This window comes from Globicephala melas, chromosome 2 (genome assembly GCF_963455315.2).
Source record: "Globicephala melas chromosome 2, mGloMel1.2, whole genome shotgun sequence".
In the NCBI taxonomy this organism is placed as follows: domain Eukaryota; kingdom Metazoa; phylum Chordata; class Mammalia; order Artiodactyla; family Delphinidae; genus Globicephala; species Globicephala melas.
In genome coordinates, this window is record NC_083315.2 from 134736283 (window position 1) to 134757733 (window position 21451).

At 41.6% G+C, this 21451-nt stretch overlaps 1 protein-coding gene across 4 annotated transcripts in view; it reads right to left on the minus strand.

Annotated features, from left to right (window-relative positions):
• The window catches only part of ARMH4 (armadillo like helical domain containing 4), a 251733-nt gene that overhangs the window by 120068 nt on the left and 110214 nt on the right, over positions 1-21451 (minus strand). For 2 of the 4 annotated variants that reach the window (XM_070044971.1, XM_060294851.1), the window contains exons 1-2: positions 18403-18519; positions 7509-8901 (exon numbers count right to left, since the gene is read on the minus strand). In XM_070044971.1, the coding sequence (XP_069901072.1) occupies positions 7509-8844 (1336 nt within the window). In that variant the 5' untranslated portion in view covers positions 8845-8901; positions 18403-18519. Of the gene's footprint in view, positions 1-7508; positions 8902-18402; positions 18520-18705; positions 18728-21451 lie in introns of those variants that run through there. The other 2 variants (XM_060294852.1, XM_060294850.1) reach the window with 2 other exon arrangements.

Below are 21451 nucleotides of genomic sequence, written 5' to 3' on the forward strand. Positions count from 1 at the left end.
TTTGATTTCTTCAGTGATCTCTTGGTTATTTAGTAACGTATTGTTTAGCCTCCATGTGTTTGTGTTTTTTACGTATTTTTCCCTGTAACTCATTTCTAATCTCATAGTGTTGTGGTCAGAAAAGATGTCTGATATGATTTCAATTTTCTTAAATTTACTGAGGCTTGATTTGTGACCCAAGATGTGATCTATCCTGGAGAATGTTCCATGTGCACTTGAGAAGAAAGTGTAATCTGCTGTTTTTGGATGGAATGCCCTATAAATATCAATTAAATCTCTCTGGTCTATTGTGTCATTTAAATCTTCTGTTTCCTTATTTATTTTCATTTTGGATGATCTGTCCATTGGTGTAAGTGAGGTGTTAAAGTTCCCCACTATTATTGTGTTACTATCGATTTCCTCTTTTATAGCTGTTAGCAGTTGCCTTATGTATTGAGGTGCTCCTATGTTGGGTGCATATATATTTATAATTGTTATATCTTCTTCTTGGATTGATCCCCTGATCATTATGTAGTGTCCTTCTTTGTCTCTTGTAACATTCTTTATTTTAAAGTCTATTTTATCTGATATGAGTATTGCTACTCCAGCTTTCTTTTGATTTCCATTTTCATGGAATATCTTTTTCCATCCCCTCACTTTCAGTCTGTATGTGTCCCTAGGTCTGAAGTGGTTCTCTTGTAGACAGCATATATTTGGGTCTTGTTTTTGTATCCATTCAGCAAACCTGTGTCTTTTGGTTGGAGCATTTAATCCATTCACATTTAAGGTAATTATCAATATGTATGTTCCTATGACCATTTTCTTAATTATTTTGGGTTTGTTTGTGTAGATCCTTTTCTTCTCTTGTGTTTCCCACTTAGAGAAGTTCCTTTAGCATTTGTTGTAGAGTTGGTTTGGTGGTGCTGAATTCTCTTAGCTTTTGCTTGTCTGTAAAGCTTTTGATTTCTCCATCGAATCTGAATGAGATCCTTGCCGGGTAGAGTAATCTTGATTGTAGATTCTTCCCCTTCATCACTTTAAGTATATCATGCCACTCCCTTCCGGCTTGTAGAGTTTCTGCTGAGAAATCAGCTGTTAACCTTATGGGAGTTCCCTTGTATGTTATTTGTCGTTTTTCCCTTGCTGCTTTCAATAATTTCTTTTTGTCTTTAATTTTTGCCAATTTGATTACTATGTGTCTCGGCGTGTTTCTCCTTGGGTTTATCTTGTATGGGACTCACTGCGCTTCCTGGACTTGGGTGGCTATTTCCTTTCCCATGTTAGAGAAGTTTTTGACTATAATCTCTTCAAATATTTTCTCTGGTCCTTTCTCTCTCTCTTCTCCTTCTGGGACCCCTATAATGTGAATGCTGTTGTGTTTAATGTTGTCCCAGAGGTCTCTTAGGCTGTCTTCATTTCTTTTCATTCTTTTTTCTTTATTCTATTCCACAGCAGTGAATTCCACCACGTCACTTATCTGTTCTTCTGCCTCAGTTATTCTACTATTGATTCCTTCTAGTGTAGTTTTCATTTCAGTTATTGTATTGTTCATCTCTGTTTGCTTGTTCTTTAATTCTTCTAGGTCTTTGTTAAACATTTCTTGCATCTTCTCGATCTTTGCCTCCATTCTTTTTCCGAGGTCCTGGATCATCTTCACTATCGTTATTCTGAATTCTTTTTCTGGAAGGTTGCCTATCTCCACTTCATTTAGTTGTTTTTCTGGGGTTTCATCTTGTTCCTTCATCTGGTACATAGCCCTCTGACTTTTCATCTTGTCTATCTTTCTGTGAATGTGGTTTTTGTTCCACAGGCTGCAGGATTGTAGTTCTTCTTGCATCTCGGGCATTATCTTATTTTATCCTCCCATATGTACTAAGGGGAGGTAGGTACTAATATTCTATGGAAGCCATATATCATAGTGGCCAAGAACACAGGCTCTAGACCCAATTTGCCTGGGTCTCAATTCGGACTCAGACACCTAATATCTGCATGACCTTGAACGAATTACTTAATTTCTCTGGGCCTTGAGCTTCCTCAGTAGTAAAATGGAAATAATAAGAGTATCTATCTCATAGCATTTTTACAAGATTAAATTAGATAACACATGTAAAATAGTACATGCCCAGTGCTTCGTAAGTATTCAATAAATATCAGCTATTATTACCTCATTTTACAAACAACTTAGGTGTAGAAAGGCTAAGGAACCTGACTAAGGTTACATAGTTAGGGCTCTTAACCACTGTGCTAACTGTGCTTATCCCATCAACAGATGAATGGATAAACACACAGACACACAGACATACACACACATACACAGAGGAATATTATTCAGCCATGAGAAAGGAAATCCTGCCATTGCCTAAGGAACAACTTGGAGTAGCCTCTGTAGAAGATCTGCACTTGCTTTTAAATCATAAAACAGAATGAAACAGACCTGTGGGGTATGACGTATCTATCAGAAGTCCACTTTCTTTACAACATTATAATCCACTCAAATACATTATTAAAGACTATTTATAAGGGTTAATATTTGCCCCCTTCCTAGGGAGGGGCTATGCTGGAAATTTCAAATACTGAGCCACTGTGAAAACTTAATTTCTAGAAGACTCTGTTATCTCTCTTTTTTTAAATACTAATCCTAGATACTTAGCACATTACCAAGTCTGGTAAATTATGCAATGAGAAATAACATTCTAGAAATAGGTGAAAAGGTTTTCTCAAAGTTTTTATTAATGACTTCATTGTTCTTCCTATTACTAAAAATAATTTTTCCTCAGAAACAATTTATTTGCTTTAAAATAGTGTTTGGATGTTTTTTGGTACAAGCAGTTCCATTTCTTGGTCTCCAAACAGTTTGGACTATTTTTTCTTTTAACTGGAGATTTTTACATTTGATGGATTGATATACCTGGTTATAAGACAACCTTACTTGTGCTTCATATTCATATTTGCTCTTTGTGCCATTGTTTAAGTTTTTTTCTGAAAAAAGATCACACATCTCTTGAGAGATAGGATTCATTGCCCTTTTTGTATCTTTAGCACCTAAGACAATGCTATGTTTGTCATAAAAAGATAATATATAGTTTTATCATTTTAAGCAGTATGCATTCTCCATGTTGCCCTCATTTTTGAAAGCATAATGAACACTTTTGAGAAAAAATATGTCAAAATAAATGTTCACTCTATGCTCATAGTTTCATGAAACAGCAAGAAATATCAAAAGGGCATGGTATGGCCTTCCCTGGTGGGACAGTGGTTAAGAATCCTCCTGCCAATGCAGGCGAAACGGGTTTGAGCCCGGGTTCAAACCCTGGTCCGGGAAGATCCACATGTCATGGAGCAACTAAGCCCATGCACCACAACTACTTAGCCTGCGCTCTAGAGCCCGCGAGCCACAACTACTGAGCCCACGTGCCACACTACTGAAGCCCGCGCGCCTAGAGCCTGTGCTCCACAGCAAGAGAAGCCACTGCAATGAGAAGCCCACGCACCGCAATGAAGAGTAGCCCCTGCTCACCGCAACTAGAGAAAGCCCATGCGCGGCAACAAAGACCCAATGCAGCCAAAAATAAATAAATAAAACAAATAAATTTTTTCAAAAATGGGCATGGTATAATACTTTGAATAAGTGACTGCTGTTAGAGAAAGAAGAGTGAGAGCTAGAAATAGTAATGGGAATTTTTTAAATAACATTCAGAATTTCTCCACATCTCTCATTCTTCCCAATTCCTGTAGAGAAAAAATATATAATTATTATAGATTGCTTTTAAAACCTGATCTTCAAGTGAAACAGCTGAAGAAACAGCTGAATCAGAGAACTGACTATAATCTCAGGATCCTCGTCTGTTCATAATACCCAAAAATGCCAAGAAATTATTTCATTCCCTGAAGAAGAGAATGTCTTAAGTAGTCCCTGGGCCCTAAAATGATTGGCATTTGAGGTGTTTACTTCTTTTTTTTTTTTTTTTTGAAATTTAAGGCATTTTAATGGAGTAGAAATTAAGAGTTAAAATTCAGGACACCCAGGGATAAAAGTCCATCTTCCAAGTATTGGAAGCCACCCCCAGTTCCTTGGCTGAATTTCCATCATCAGCTATTCACATATATCCACCCCTATTCCCTCTTTCTTTTCCAATGATGAGTAAAACACACAACCTGCACCCCCATCACATTTACAGAATTTCTGTATAAAATTTCTCTAGAGCCTAACCTGCAGGAGTCAACAAATCTGAATACAGCCAGTAGGTTCGCTGAAAGTTCACTTCAAGAACGTGGTAGGATAATGCAATGGGTTGGTCATGACAGTTCATCAGTCACAGTTACCAGCCCTGCAGGGGGTGAGCCGAGACCTTAGACACCCCTCTTAGACAAATAAGGAAGGAAGGCCCTTAGATTTAATTTTGTCTTCCCCATTTCCAGATGGAGAAACTGAGGCCAACAGATTGGAAAAATTTTAATCAAGCTCAGTTGTGAAACCAGCTGACCACATCAGTGTGACTAAACCTTCTTGATTGATTAAAATGTCTTAATGGGCAGAACAGTTCCAAAGTCCCTCTGCCAATGCAACCAGGTGTCACTGGCTTCGTTCAGAAACTAATGACTCCAGTTTCTCCAGCTCCTTCAGAAGCTCCTGGGATAAGACACAATCCAGGATATTTCTGAAGCACTCTTTTGACAATGTCACTCTCTGGGGGGAGAAAAGGTGAAAGTTATCGCCCTCCTGGGGGCTCCACAGACTGTAGTTGTCACATATCCCTCCCTCCTTGAGGTCACTAGGATCAGCATTTGTCCTGGGCAGGGGCTTTGAGGTCATTTAATGATCTTGAGAAGGAGACTCAAGGAGGAAATCCAAACCTGTTCTGCAAAAGTGACCTTTCTTAAAACTAGATTGTGTGGGATTGAGTGGTTTACTTCTCAGAAATACTTGTAATCACCAGAAAATGGGTAGAAAAGCTTTTTGGCTATTCTCTTACTACTACTGTCAATAATCTCAATTTTTCACGTTATTTTTAACTCTACAAAACAACAAAAAAAGTAAAGTTGAAAGGAATTATTTGACCGTTCCTCTCTCTACCAAGAATTTTTAGAAGCTTTTTGATTAATTTGGACAATGCAGGCAGTCGGATTAGATAATTCTAGTCTGAATGGTTCTCTACCTTCATTTAGTCATTCAATGAACAGATATTTACTGAGCACCTACTATGTGCCATATATTGTGCTATGTGCTGGGAATTAAAAGAAGTTGCCTGTTAAAAGACTGTAGTTAAGTAAGGCAATTATGACTAAGTAAGGAGTATATTCAATAATCAAAAAAAACCAATCAATTACCAAATTCATTTTACTTTTTTAGGCTGTATTAATGGAAGCTAATGCAAGTCTAGTACATAAGAATCATAGATTCAACTGTGCAGTGAATAATCTGGAACTACATGATTTAATGCTCCAGGAATATCTTAAAGTGTAATGGAGAACTGAAATAAACTTCTTGTTTGGTCATATTTAATATCTGCATGGTCATGTGGACCCAACTCTCTTAATAGAATTTAAAAACCAACTTACAAAACATTTTCTGGAAGCTTCTATGAAAACGTCCAGTATACTTAGTCTTACAGTCTTTAAAAAATGAATTGGAGGGCTTCCCTGGTTGCGCAGTGGTTGAGAGTCCGCCTGCCAATGCAGGGGACACGGGTTCGTGCCCCGGTCTGGGAAGATCCCACATGCTGCGGAGCAGCTGGGCGCATGGGCCATGGCCACTGAGCCTGCGCGTCCAGAGCCTGTGCTCCGCAACGGGAGAGGCCACAACAGTGAGAGGTCTGCGTACCGCAAAAAAAAAAATTAATTGGACATGTAAAATTAAATCTTTTATCGTTTTAATTCAATCTCCATAACACTTTCTAAAACATATTATTAATTTGATATTTTCCATTAGCTGGAGTAACAGCTGTACATATTCCAAAACAATTTGGAATGAGCATATGCACATTACACTAAGTCTTTCCCTCCCTATTCTGTTATCTCACCAACTACACACAATAACAGAAAAACATCATCCTTCAGCAACAAATGCAAGGATTGTCAGCTCATAGCATTCACAGATGTAGAAGCCACGAGGAAGTAGAAAGTGCGGAATCAAGCCAGCAGAGAGGATTTATCTGTACTGGTATTTTTTCCCCCTTATTTCTAGAAGAATTTCTTTTTAGGAAAACAAAGTCAGAGAACTCATATGGTTAATACTATGAAATAAATATTTACCTAAGGCTTTTTGGTAAGAAATATCAGGAATGTGAGTACTTTTTACAACAATGTATAAATAAGTATCCAACATTGTTGAGTATATCATTTAAACATATAGCTAATTTTTTCACATCTTCCTGTAAATATACACATTTTCATAATAAAACGTTTAAAAAATATTAATCTATATCAGGGTTTTTCAGATATATATATATACACACATATATATATTTTTTGGCTCAGATATATCTTGGTTGCTGTGCACTGTAGGATGTTTAGCAACATCTTGGCCTCTACCCCCTAGATGCTCTCTACTGTGATGACCAAAAATGTCTCAAGAAATAGGTAATGGAGATGAAGCGGTACAAACTTCCAGGTGCAAAATAAATGAGTCACAGGTATGAAATGTACAGTGTGGGGAATATAGTCAATAAATATGTAACATCTTTGTATGGTGACAGCTGGTAACTAGACTTATCATGGTGATCATTTTGTAATGTATAGAAACACCGAATCACTATGTTGTGCAACTAACTAACTAGGAACTAACACAGTGTTTTAGGCCAATTATATTTCAAAAACAAACACACTCATAGAAAAAGAGATCAGATTTGTGGTTACTAGAGGCAGGGGATAGGGGGAGGGGAAACTGGATGAAGGCAGTCAAAAGGTACAAACCTCCAGGTGTAAGATAAATAAGTACTAGTGATGTACAATATGGTAAATATAATTAACACTGCCATATGTTATATATGAAAGTTAAGAGAGTAAATCCTAAGAGTTCTCATTACAAGAAAAAAAAATGTTTTTCTATTGCTTTAATTTTGTATCTATATGAGTTGATGGAAGTTCACTAAATTTATTGTGATAATCATTTCATGTTGTATATAGGTCAAATCATTATGCCACACAACTTAAACTTACACAGTGCCATATGTCAATTACATTTCAATAAAACTGGAAAAAATGTCTCCAAACATTGCCAAATGATTGGCACGGGGGTGGGCACAAGGCATGACGCAAATTATTCCCATTTGAATACCACAGGTCTATATGCAGGGGTTATATTTGGATGTAATTTTTATGAAAAATGCATTTTTTATTTATTTACTTTTGCTTTTCATTAAAACTTAGATAACTTACTTCTAAATTGTCACTTTAAAAAAAACATAAAACATCTAAAACATTACAACGTTATGTGTCAACTATATGTCAATTAAAAAATAATAAAACCAAACAGAAACATTCCAAGTTAAACAAAGCTTATTTTCCTTTTTTTTCTTTCTTTCTTTTACCTTTAAATGTATTTCCCAATGGCTGATATGCCTCAGACTCATATTCTGAGATGGAAACAGTGGTCTCTAAGAACAGCATGGCATTGCTCTCCTTGGTGGATTCCATGAAGTCTGCAGTATTTTGGACCAGGTTTTCCACAGAGACTTTCATACCTTCCACTGGACTTGTGGGAGTAAAGGAACTTTGATCGGTGAAGGCAGATGACCTCTCATCCCCACGTGCTATTAGCAGGGCTGTTCCCCTGTGTGCTTCCCCTTCAGGCAGCTTCAGAGCCACATCTGCAGCCTCTGTCAAAGTTTCGCCCCCTTTCATGCCTTCCATACCATTACTGGTTGCTTGGGTTGTCTGAGATGTTTCCTTTCTCACCTGAGTCTCTGTATTGTCTCCAAGCTTTGGGGTCTTTATCTGGCTTACACTCTCTAATTTGGTGTCATCCCACTCAACACTTACGACGGAGACAGCTGGAACAGCTATGGTGACACTCACTGTGACTTCTGGGGCTCGCAGCAGGCTGTCAGCTTCTGGCTCAACACTCAGTGTGGACTCGGAGGTTGCGAGCCAGTGCTTGGTGGCAGTAGCCTGGGTATTATCAGCTGTCATCTGGGAAGGCTCAGCGCCTGCTGTGGGCTCAGCACCAGGAAAAGAAGTTGTCTTATGCTCTGGGTCTGCTTCAAATTTCTCAATCCTTGGACGGGTGGTTAGCATCTCTTTAGCATTCACATAGGATAAAGGTGAATGTCCCAGACTAACTCCTGCCTGATTTTCAGTTGCAAACAATTGATCATCCACATAGTGCAGAAAACCTTGTGTTGCTTCGGTGGTCCCTTCCACAATGGGCTGAATGATGGTACTACGGGAGGATTCCTCCTTCTCATCAATATTCAGAGAAGCAGTTGGAGTGATAGGGTTGGTTAACATGGCCTTGGAAAGTCGGCTTTCGGGAGACATTCTCTCTGGCTGGCTGAAACCAAACACTTCTTCCCCTGCTGAGATCACTGGCTCAGTAGCAGTGTAAACACCAGGGCTATCAGGCTGCGTGAGCCCAGCTCCTATAGGAGGGGTTTCTTTGTTACTAGGGAATACTTTACTTAACGACATTGTTGATGGTCCTGCTAACACTATCATTGGTTCTTCAGAGACCAGAGTGTACTTTGAAGTAATGGAGTTATTTTCTAGGTCATCTGTGTTCAGCCTCTCAGACTGCCCTTTTTCTTCATGAACAGGTGCTATCTCCCTTCTTTCCACATTGGGGAAGGCCAGACATTGTGTGGCAAAGCCGAGAAGTAGAAGGCTACAGAAAGCCAGACAAATGTGCAGTACAACTGGTCTGCTCATAGTGGAAGAGAAACGTGCACATAAATTGGTAGAGTTGACAATTCCAGTAACTGAGTCCTGCAGAAAAATAAAGCATATCAAACTGTCATATAAATATGTTGTAAATAAGCCCCTTTAAATTAAACTATAAGTAAAATAATCTCCTTGACTCCCAGCTCAGAGACAGTACATAGGAGGGAATGTTCTATTTCTTTGTACCTTTGAGACGCGGATAACCCAGTTCATTTTTCCCTGCTGAATTTTCAGCTGACTTAACTTGAAGTTCTCTAGCAAAGGGTACACGTAGTTACTAAGTTCATTGTTTTTTAAATACCTACTTGAAATAAACTACCCTGGAAGTCACATTTGTAATATTCTCCCCAATTCTTCTATTAATCATGGAGTCAAATGACTACAGAAATAGCAACACATCCAGGAAATAAAAAGTAATTTTAACATTTATTTACATCACTTTCACAGAACCTTTTAAGTATGTTTTAAAACTTATTAAATATCATCATAAAATACTGAATACCAGTTTCATTCAAGAGTTTTTAAAGTATATAAATGACTTTCAATCAAAATTTATCTTTAAAATACTTAAATTGTTTTCTCTGCAACAACTATAAAAATTATAGGTAAAACCTTCATGTCTCAAAAAAAAAAGATTAGAAAAGGTAAACTAGTTAAACAATGTAAACAAGTGTGTTTTTGAAAAAAACTTTTTTAAGAGAACCAAAACACATTTTAAATTAGTAGTCTTTACTGAATGCACATTATTGTAAGATTAAGATTTATTGTATTTTTTTACAAACTGCGCACACTCTCATGACAACTAAAATTATACCAAAACTGCTAATTTCCCCCCAAACTTAAGGGTTTTAGGTCTTATCTATCCCATCATCAGAAAGTTCTTAGATACTGTGGGTTTTCTAGAAAATTAAACCTAGGAATGAAAATTCTAAATCTAACTATAAAGACCTTATCTTTATAAAAGTTATACTTTTCCTTTCTTCCACGTCTGATCATTAAACTGTCTGGGTTAAGCATGTGATGTACACACATCAAGTATAAAAATTGACATTTTCGGGCTTCCCTGGTGGTGCAGTGGTTGAGAGTCCGCCTGCCGATGCAGGGGACACAGGTTCGTGCCCTGGTCTGGGAAGATCCCACATGCCGCGGAGCGGCTGGGTTCATGAGCCATGGCCGCTGATTCTGTGCATACGGAGCCTGTGCTCCGCAATGGGAGAGATCACAACAGTGAGAGGCCCGCGTACCGCCAAAAAAAAAAAAAAAAAAAAAAAAAAAATTGACATTTTCATAGGGTCTTCTTCCCCTTAAGGAGTCTGAAGCTTCCACATGTTACCCCATTCAGTCTTACAGGTCCTTTTGAGATAGAGAAAAGGTCACGTGCTCAGGGCATAATCTAGACAGCTGAAGAGAAAAAGAAGGTTGAATTTTTCTACATGAGGAAAGAGGAATCCATGAATTCGGAGCTGAGGCATCTTGCTCAACTATCAGCGGCACATGATTGAATTATCTTGGAAGCAGCTCCTCCAGCCCCAGTCTGGCCTTCAGATGACTGCAGCCCCAGCTGCTATCTTGACTGCAACTTCTTGAGAGACCTTGAGTCAGAACAACCCAGCTAAGCTACTCCCAAATTCCTAACACACAGACATGGGATGAAATAATAAATATTTATTGCCACCAAGTCGGGGGTAATTTTTTTACAAAGAAATCTTGAATCCACAGTTCTTTGGGAGAATACAGGAATGGGAAGATGTCATGAGATGCCATGTGCAGAAAAGGAACAGCATATCAGGGATCATAAATTTAGAAGCAGAAGGAAACTGAAGCCAGAGATGACTAGGAGAAATGTAAGCCACCCCACCCAAGAATCCTCAGAGATGGTGAAAGGGATGCTACATATCCTCATATGTAGGATGAGAGGTTGAAGCAATTGTATTTAAATATTAAATTACGTACAGGTAGCTAGCATTATTTTAAAAGGAGAGAATATGAGAAAGATATCTGAAAAAGAGGGAATAGCATGTGAACATTCTGGACATTAGTTATCCCCATACTTTGGATGAGCCATAAAGCATCCCAGTTCATAGCCAGGTAACCGAATTAGTAGCAGTATTTGGCCTGCTGCCTCTATTTTCCTTCCTTAAAACAAAAACATATGATAGCTGTAAAGCAAGAGTGCTCACAGTTGATGAAACTACACCTTTGATTTCTGAAAATACAAGCTGAACTATAAACTACATAGTCAAAGATACATAAAAGCTAGAGAACTCTCTGGTTCATTTCTGATCTGTTCAGAGATCTGCCCTTTCCTATACGAATATTTCTCCCATTCAGTGAAATCTTACTAAATACCCCAGGAGATGGAGAGTGTGGCCTAAAAGTTGGGTCTCCATGACCCCATCCTTCTGGATAAAAACCTGAAAAAGACAAGCCATCATGAGTGGCAGTGGAGTTTAGAGGGGCATAGACAGGCATGAGAAAAATGAATCCTAGCTTTTTTTTTTTTTTTTTTGCAGTACGCGGGCCTCTCACGGCTGTGGCCTCTGCCATTGCGGAGCACAGGCTCCGGACGCACAGGCTCAGCGGCCATGGCTCACGGGCCCAGCCGCTCTGCGGCATGTGGGATCTTCCCGGACCCGGGGCACGAACCCGTGTCCCCTGCATCGGCAGGCGGACTCGCAACCACTGTGCCACCAGCGAAGCCCAATTCTAGCTTTATTGTTGTTAAAACATTCTATGTGATACTGGACAAATAGCCGCAGTTTCTCCTTTGACAGAATGAGGAGTTAAACAAAATAATCTTTGAACTCCTTTCTATCTCCATGATTCCATTTTCATATTTTATCTATAGAACACAAAATAAAAACACAAATACTTTCATTTTCCCACAATTTTGCCATCAAGTAGGCAAGGCACCCAAATGATTGCACAAATGCTTCACATTTTATTTATATGTTCTGGAGTCATGTGAACTGAGAGGAGAATTTTACGAACAAATCAGATTTGGAGGGTAGTGGGGACAAACAATAAAGATGTAATACAACCTCTACTGCCTTTCCAAAACAGATTTTTCCTTCAAGGTTTCATTTTCATCTACACCTTGAGCTTTAGAATTTTGGGGTGAAGGAATTCTGCCATTGTTCTAAAAGACTTTCCTTCTGGGCTTCCCTGGTGGCGCAGTGGTTGAGAGTCCGCCTGCCGATGCAGGGGTCACAGGTTCGTGCCCCGGTCCGGGAGGATCCCACATGCCGCGGAGCGGCTGGGCCTGTGAGCCATGGCCGCTGAGCCTGCGCGTCCGGAGCCTGTGCTCCGCAACCGGAAAGGCCACAACAGTGAGAGAGAGGCCCGCGCACCGCAAAAAAAAAAAAAAAAGACTTTGCTTCTGTAATGAAGTGTCAGCCACCTGCTTTCTAAATCCAATTACCACAGAAAGAGTGGGGTGAATTGCAAGCCTATATTCTATGTCTGCATATTGCAGCCATATGCTCCTTCTCCCCACTATTCAAAGCGACGCCTGAACTTTAAAAGAAGCAGAAAAGACAGCCTGTAGGGACGGCAGCAGGGAACACGTCTGCAATTCAGATGAATTGGTAGATGACCTTCAAGTTCCAGGTCTTTCTCTGTCTCTCCAAGCACAGAGCAGGTTCACATAGCCACTCCCATGAGTTTGGTGTCCTTTGCTGGGAGCTGCATGATGTTAGAGAATAAATAAGGAAAGACTGACCCTTGTCAATTCAATGACAATATTTCAACCTAAACAACCATCTGCAATCACATTTTTTTTTTTTTTTTTTTTTTTTTTTGCGGTACATGGGGCTCTCACCGTTGTGGCCTCTCATGTTGCGGAGCACAGGCTCCGGACGCGCAGGCCCAGCGGCCATGGCTCACGGACCCAGCCGCTCCGCGGCATGTGGGATCCTCCCGGACCGGGGCACGAACCCACGTCCCCTGCACCGGCAGGCAGACTCTCAACCACTGCGCCACCAGGGAAGCCCTGCAATCACATTTTGAAGGCTCTAGGCCTTTTCTTTTTTCCTCAACATTGTCTCCTGTCCCTGGAAAATTGCCTGGCACAGAGGAAATGTTTAGTAAATACTGGCTGATGTCTATAGCCCTGCCTTGCTGGAGGAGGTGGAGGGAGGGGAGATTTCATTGCTTATTAGAAATTGGGTCTTAATTATCTTAAATTAACTCAAATATCAGAATATTTAACAAACAAAACATGTCTCTAACTTCTTTACACTGTGACTTTCGAGGCTCCTTTCTCTTCACTATATCCGTCAGTGCAAATTAATTCAGATAAACGAACTCTCACCCAGTTGCTGATAGTGGACATTAGCTTCTAAGAGCTTAAAAAGCATCTCTTTCTGAGCAAGTCATAGCACTATGTCATTCGCTATCAAGGTATCCTAATGGCTTGGCAGTCCTCTGAACAATTTACTGCATTTCTGCCACCAGTGAGCAGATAAGCTGTTCTGTCAAGCCTTATCTTGGACAATCTTAAATAGATACAGTCCAGAATCTGTTTCTTTGTCAAGTCTAGGCATATTCAAGTTTCAAAGACAAATGAAAGGCAACATAAAAAAATATCGCCTTAGCCGTCTTGTTAGACTTAATAATCAGGTTTTTTCAAACACTTGGTCAATATTTTTCCAACTAAAATGTATGCTGCCATTGTTCAGTGTGTTACCAAAATGCAGACACAAAAGGGAAACAGTGTGTTCAATCATTCTCTTCAGTGACAAAGCTGCTTTTTTCAAAGCAAGTTGAGTTTCATGTATAATATATAAGGAACATGAGCATTGCCCTAAGGGTACTCAAGACACAGGAGGCCTGTAGAGTATGCCAAAAAACTAGTGACAATCTGCCTGATATTCTCCTTTTGGGGGGATAAACACAAATACCTTAAACAGCTGATGTGGAGTTTGGGGAAGAAAGCTGCCTTAGATTTTCTTTGTCTACTGGATGGTACTTGGATGCCACCTCAAACACACCATCTTCATCTAAACTGCAGTGTCATCTTGAACTCTTCCCTCCTATATATTCCAGATTCACAACCTCTGTGGATCCTTCCCTCATAATATCTCTTGGAATTGTCCCTTCTTGAGGACACTGGATTGTCATTATTTTAACTGCCTCTGACTGATGATCCTGATCAGACTCTCTCCTCTCCAACCCATTTCATACAGTCCAGAGGGTTTACTCTTAAGAAAAAAGATGACAATAATCAATCAAAAATGGCTACCATTCAGGGGATGCCAAGTGTTTAACTGTCTTATGCAAATTATGTTATTTAATCCTTTACAACAACCTAATGAGATAGGTGCTACCCTTATCCTTTCCTTTTTTTTTTTTTTTCTTTTTTTTTTGGTGAGAAAACTACCATCTCACAGAGGTTAATTAACTTGCCTGGGTGATCATGTCTGTCAGATATCAAGTTTCCTGCCTTTGCCACTGCAACCCTCTGCCTTCCCAAAACACATCATTTAATGACCCCAAACATACAATTGCCAAACTCCACACCTATAATGCAACCCCACACCACCAGTGCCCGGTACAAACACCATCGCTAGTTGTGAATATTGCCCTCTTATGTGCCTTACTCATTTCAGCTTCCCAAATTTTGCTCATGCCATTGCACTAGCCCAAATGCTCCCTCCTTCTTCCTTACCCCAGGTATCCAAACCCTGGTCCCATAGGTCACATCCTGTTTACTAATTGCTGTCACAAAACTGCCTGGCCCGTTCTCTTCCCACCCTTCTCCTAGCTTCTCCAGCACAAATCGTCATGTCTGTAAGACTTATCACCTCAAATAAAATTATGTTCTTTGCATGCAAACACTAGTCTTTCAGCTTCCTTTGCCATATAATTGCTAATAATGGTAGACACATAGGAGAGGTGTTCAATAAATATTCAGTGGCGTAAAGTGAATATAAATAACCATTTAAAAATGCGAAAAAAAATGGGCTTCCCTGGTGGCGCAGTGGTTGGGAGTCCGCCAGCCGATGCAGGAGACACGGGTTCCTGACCCGGTTGGGGAAGATCCCACATGCCGCAGAGCGGCTGGGCCCATGAGCCATGGCCGCTGGGCCTGCGCGTCCAGAGCCTGTGCTCCGCAACAGGAGAGGCCACAATGGTGAGAGGCCCGCGTACCGCAAAAAAACAAAAAAAACGCAAAAAAACAAAAAAAACGCGAAAAAGAATGTTCAGAATCTCTATTTTATACTGTACGATGTTCAATGACATTTCACAGTCTATCCATGTCTAACTGTACGTTTTGTTCATCACCTAGTCAATTTTGGCTACTTATCCAGTGTGTGATTTTAATAATAGTAATAATTTCTGTATTCTCATTTCTGCTATATTTTAGGTTTTCAGAGTGTATTTCATTTAAAAGAGAGAGAGAGAGAGAGGTCACCAGGAACAAGGGACAAGTTTCAGAGCTTCAGGTTAACTTGCTTCCCAATTCCCCTTCACCTTTCAAAATCCAATTCGTAATTCTTTGATTGATAATGGGAAAAGAAAGCTCTTTGCCTTCTTCGTTTGTGTCTTAATAACCTTTCCGTTTTGTGTTTTTCCTGATCCTCAATGATAATTTCATCACCGTCTTATCTTTTCTGTTTTTAATCCTTAAGGCTCTCATTGCCAAGCCTAACTCATTTGCCTGAAGCAGAGCTTAGCAAGACTCTGACCCTATTAACCCAGCTGTGGCACACAGCATTAAGGTACCCCATTTGTGATTCACTACTATTCACTGCTATTGACTACTGCTACTTGGCCTGATATATTGGCTTTAAGATGATCTGACCCCAGTCATCCTTCACTATAAATTAAGTGCCTGGAATGACAGATGATCCTCTCAGTAGCATGTTCAACCACAGTGGAAGGAGGGAGAATAGAGTAACCACAAAGAAAAATCATAGTCCCACAGGAGAAAAGTGGCATCGTGCTGACAGGGAAGAGGATAAGTAGGCTGGGGTCAAGACGATTACTCTGGCAACTGCCAGCAAAGTGCTTTGCCATTCCTGCAGACCACAACTAAATTCTACGTATCAAGCCCACAAGCTTTATTCTCTACAATTTAGTGATGGAGACAAATGAAGATATCTGTGTTTATCACTCCCAGTGGATAATCCTATCCCTGGTAAAAGAAGCTGGACTTAAAGCTGGCTTCGAGTTCCAACTCTACCTTGGGCAAATCACTGAAACTCAGTTTCTTCTTTGCAAAATGGAGATAATAGTGCCCATTCCGTTCTCTTCAAAGGTGAAAGACCAACAAAAGTGATAATAGACATAAAAATGGTTTGAAGAAAAAATGTTTTAAGTATCATACAATTTAAGACATATTATTGTGGTATTGCCATTCATTCCCCTCAAAATACAGAAATATGAGCAGTCTGAAACATCCATAACATCCTTTTTCTCCTAAGCTATTTCCATGGAGCTTCCCCTTTCAGCTTTTCATGTTGACCAGATGACCTGGGAATTGTCTGTTTGCAGAATTCCATCCTTATCAATCTTGGTCAACAAGCTCCTGTCCATCCATCATCCAGTTCTTTTCAATGACCCAATGGGACACTTCATTTCTGTTCTCTGTAGTTCACAAACCTCATTTGCTTGACAAAATCTCTAAATACTAGCTGGCATTTAAGGAGAAAGTAATCCCCAGGTAGACATTTCACGGAATAAGCATAATCTCTAACATTTCAAGCTGAAACTTGATTCAGATACTTTTCTTATAATCACCAAGTAAACACAATATGAAAAAACAGGACTGACTACACATCTTAATTAGAGAGTGAGCTTTCATTCTACAGAGATTAAACGCAGGTTCTCTCTGAATAGCCAGCTTCCCTATGTGAGAATAAACAAATTCAATGAACAAAAATACAATTCGTTACACAAGTTTTCAGGCAAACACCTGCTGAATAAAAAGTGAAATACACCTTTGGTTGACGAGTAGAGATTCTCCATAGCAGGTAAGCCCATCGTCCGCATTTTGATCCTATACTTATATTTATCATCAAACCACTTCCATAAAACCAAATTATGATATTGAAAGGTCTAGCAGGAAATGCTGAATATAATGTTAAGAAGCCTCCCATGAAAACAAAGACATCCACATCTCCCTAATTGGCTCTGTTGCTGTAGCTACCTTAGACTTGCTGAGTCTTGGGAGTTTTGTGAATAAATACAACCAATATCAAGTCTGCTGCATAAGTGCTTAGTTCATAATATGACAAATATAGCAACTCTACCTTATTCATAAGAGTAAGTCAGACTACCCTTAAATCTACTGTGTGTGAATGTTCTGATACTGTGAAATCTCACCCAGTTTTGAGTTTCTTTCAGTAGATGCTACAGTGGGATTCTGCCGGCAAGTGAGCAGAAAGTGGGTCAGTGACTGACTCTGTAGGTGTTTAAACAAGACTCCTTGGAGCCCAACAGCATCACTTGTGATGAAGGAAATTCACAAAAAGGAGGGGAGACATGCAAATTATGGCCACACACTTTGCTCCCTAAGAAAAAAAAATCCTTCAGAGTTCTATGGATGGTTTTGGGAACCACTCCCTCTTCCCCTTAAGTTTCAAACTAAAACTTCCATAGAAAGAAAGCAGACTCTTTAAAGCAGCCTCTCTCCTCTCCTCCACAGCAGCTCTACACTGAAATGAGGTGCCAAGAGCCTGGCAGATCCTCGGCATCAGCTTGGGAAGGCAAAGATTTCTTATCTTTGAGAACTCCAAACTCTTGAAGGCTCTATATTTTGTGCGCCCGGCCGATTTTTCGCCAGCCAGGCTCTGCATGTTGGGAATGTACACAGGTCGGGTTCTGTCAGTGACCGGGACGCACATGCGACATCTGGGCACCTCCAGGTATCACCTTGCAACCATTCTGGAGTCTAACCCGCAGGCCCTCTTTCCAATTAAGTGACCTTTCCAAGGAGCATGCTCCTGCCGTGTCGTGGGGGACCGGTCTGGGTCTGAGCAAGGAGGTTCCGTGACATCCTTGCGCTAAACACTCAACTGTTTGTTTTCTGCAAAGTAACACAACACATTCCGGTGGCCACCACAGCCCCCATTAGCTCCTCGGCTGCTCGCACTGACTGGCATCGGAATCATTGCAATCGATGCTTTAAAAGGAGCAAATCTTAGTCTGCGGGAACTTCTCTACCACCGCTGTGAGACTGAGAGGGGAGGGAGAGAAGAAAGAAAAGCCCACACAAAAGCAGCCAGCCCTGCAAGCTCCGCCAGCACAAAAGGCCCGCTCGCTGGTGTGGAGCCGTGAGGCTGGGCTGGAGCGAGGAGACAGGCCAGTCCTCCGAGGCCTGCACGCCTCGCCCCACGCTCCCAGAGCTGCCCCCGCGCCGGGGCACCGCGCTCTGGCGGGGGCGCAGGGCGCACACCTGGCGCGCCCCGGGCTGCCGCGCTCCCCGGGCTGCACAGCTACCGGGGCGGACCCGAGCCGCCAGGGGCTCCGGCTCCGTCTCTGCCCGGGCGCACGGTCTGCAGCCGCGGTCGCCCGAGTGGCAGAAGCCTGGCCCGTCCTCACCTGTGCGCCTTCAGCCGCGCAGCGCGCAGAGGAGAGCTCTGGTGCCCGCGCTCGGCATCCCCGCGACGGCCCCTGCAGCGGTGGCGACTCCCTCCGCTGTCTGGGACGCCAGGGGGAGGGCGCTTCGCTTTGTTGCTTATTCATGAGGCCGCGACTGAGGCTGGGGATTGGGCGGCGGGAAGATGTGCCCGCCCCGGCTCGGCGAGCACGGACAAGAGGGCCGTCGCCCCGCGCCCCTCAGCGCCCACTTCCCCGCCTCCGCTCCCGCGATGGGGATGAGGCGTGGGGCCGCGCGGGTCTTACCAGCGTCCGGGCTCCTGCGACCCCTTCGAAGCCTCCCTGCCCTCCTGCCCCGCTTCGAAACCTGGGCTTCTGCGGCAGCTCTGCCTTAGTGCCTACAGAGAAGAGACCAGGGCACAGTTTTCTCTAGAAGAGCCCTAATTTCTCTGGTCCGTGACTGGGGCGAGGGGCGTAAGTTGGAGGCCGCTGGTTGTTCCTTGTGAAAACTGTACGGCTTAGCCCTCAGCCGTGCCCCTAAGTAGGACCCACTAAAGTAGCCCTACACCAAGTGTTCCCTTCTCAATCAGAGAAGTCGAAAATAAGGAGTAATAAGAAGGACTGTTTCTTGAGCCCTTACTCCTGCCGGGCACAATGCTAGGTGCTTCACTCAGTACCTGCTTTTAATCTACTCAACATCCCTCAAATATAGATATTGGTAATCCGCTCAACTTAACAAAGCAGGAAGTTGAGGTTGAAGGCTGTGCAAGTTGCCCAAGGTTTTATGGCTAAGGTGGCCACCAGGAATTCATGACCTTCGTTCTTGAGTTTCTCAAGGACTCAGTTTCCTTTATCTGATCCTCCTAATTTTGCATAGAATCTAAAGACCCATTCTAGAAGAACCCCACAGCACTTTACATTTGCAATGCACTTTCCACATACATCATCTCTTGTACTTATTAACTCCCTTCTTTATAATAGCTTAGTCTGCTTTGTAGCTATTTGTAAACATCTTGAAGTCAGAGCAAGGTCTTGTTCACCTTCGACCTCCACATCTAACACAATGCACAACTATGCACTATCTTTCCTACTCCACCTCTCTTTAAAATATATTATGTTTGTATTTCCAGAAAGCTAGTCAAATAGGTGTCAAATGCATGTGATTGGACTGAATCTGTAAGATCTGTTTTTGATGTGTATTCAGTGTAATACAATATAATACACTGTACTGTGACCAGGCCTTCTACATGGATTCAAGACCCACCAGATGGATAAGCCACACATCCAGCTGAACCAAGATGTGTTTCAACATGTTATTTTCTGCTTCTGCTGTTTCTGTGCCCCCCTCCCTGGGGGCTGGGAGGCCAGCGCTTGTGGTTCAGTGCAGAGCCTGGGGTCCCTCAGCCCCGCTGGCTCTTCCCTTTGCATAGTGTGCTGCAGAGCCTCCTCCACCCTCCTTACCTCCACCGACCACACTCCAGCTGGGCCAGGGCTGGAGGGGCCTTGTGATGAGTCCCAGGAGTTGCCCTCATGCCTGGGAATGCAGGGACGTGGACCCGGGGGTCAGAAGTCTGAAGCTTCCCATCTACTTCTTTAAGGCCACTGCAAGTGAAAGATGTAAAATGTAATAACGTTTGGGCTTCCCTGGGGGCGCAGTGGTTGAGAGTCCGCCTGCCCCTGCAGGGGATGCGGGTTCGTGCCCCGGACCGGGAAGATCCCACATGCCGCGAAACAGCTAGGCCCATGAGCCATGGCCGCTGAGCCTGCGCGTCCGGAGCCTGTGCTCCGCAACGGGAGAGGCCGCAACAGTGAGAGGCCCGCGTACCGCAAAAAAAAAAAAAAAAAAAAAAAAAGTAATAATGTTTTCTGGCCATGAGACATGACTTTTGTTAAACAACAAGGAGGTGTATGTGGGTGTGGGTTCACGTTGAAAGATAGTAAATATTCTATATAATGAATATAGCAATATATACATCCAGGATTTGGGCTTTTGGTTATTGATTGCCTGGTGGATTGTTTAAGAAAAATGGGCTAGCAGCTGTTGGATTTTCACTCAGAAGCATGTTCATTTATGTAGATGCCACTTTAAGCTTGATCAGAATTAAATGTGAGATTTCTTATATGAAAAAAACATTTTATTTTCATGTCAGTTTTTTGAAATTCAGACCGTATCTCATAAAAATAATGTTATATAGTGTGGTGAGATTCCCAGCTAGACTGCAAAATTGATTCTATTTGACCCAAATGCAGTTAAATAATAGTACTAATAAAAAACAACAAAATCAATCAGGTGGACCAAAGGACCAAGCAGAATAGGAGAAGCCAGCAGGAGAAAGGGATTACAGCTCTCCATGCATCTAGAGCCAGCCCTACACACAAACTTGAAATATTCAGTTTCTTTGACATCTTCCTGGCTCTCATTCTGCATCTCTCTCAAACATCCTAATGTTTTTCTTAGAGACCGTAATACTCTTAAGTCCCAACTATAGAACTCCACTTCCCAGACTGCCTTATTCTCAAAGTTTTCCATTCTCCCAAATTACCTTTCTCCCATAGTAGAATTCCTATTTCTCTTTTCCTTGATACAAATTATTTCAGCTTGCAGTTAAAATGATCTTATTGGAACTCATTTATATTAGTCCTTTATCCTTCCCCCAATGGTTTGTATTGCTTTAAACAACTCTGATTAATGCAATTTATCTCAACAGCTGCTGTTGGTACGTGGCAGTGATAATAAGATCCATTCTCCCACCCCAGCATATACACAAATTATAAATCAGGAAAAGTCACACTCTAATCAGTAAATCTACGCACTATGAATGTTATTAGCCTTTTATGGGTAAAGCAAGAAATCGTATGTGTACATTCAGAGAATTTGGGAACACCCGAAATTCCAAACAATGTAACAAGGAAGGAAGCTCAGGAAGGCAGTTTTGGTGTTGCCAGATTTAGTAAATTAAAATAGAGAATTTCCATTCAGTATTTGGGACATTCTTATGCTAAAAATTATTATCTGAAATTTGAATTTGACTGTATTTTATCTGGTAACCAT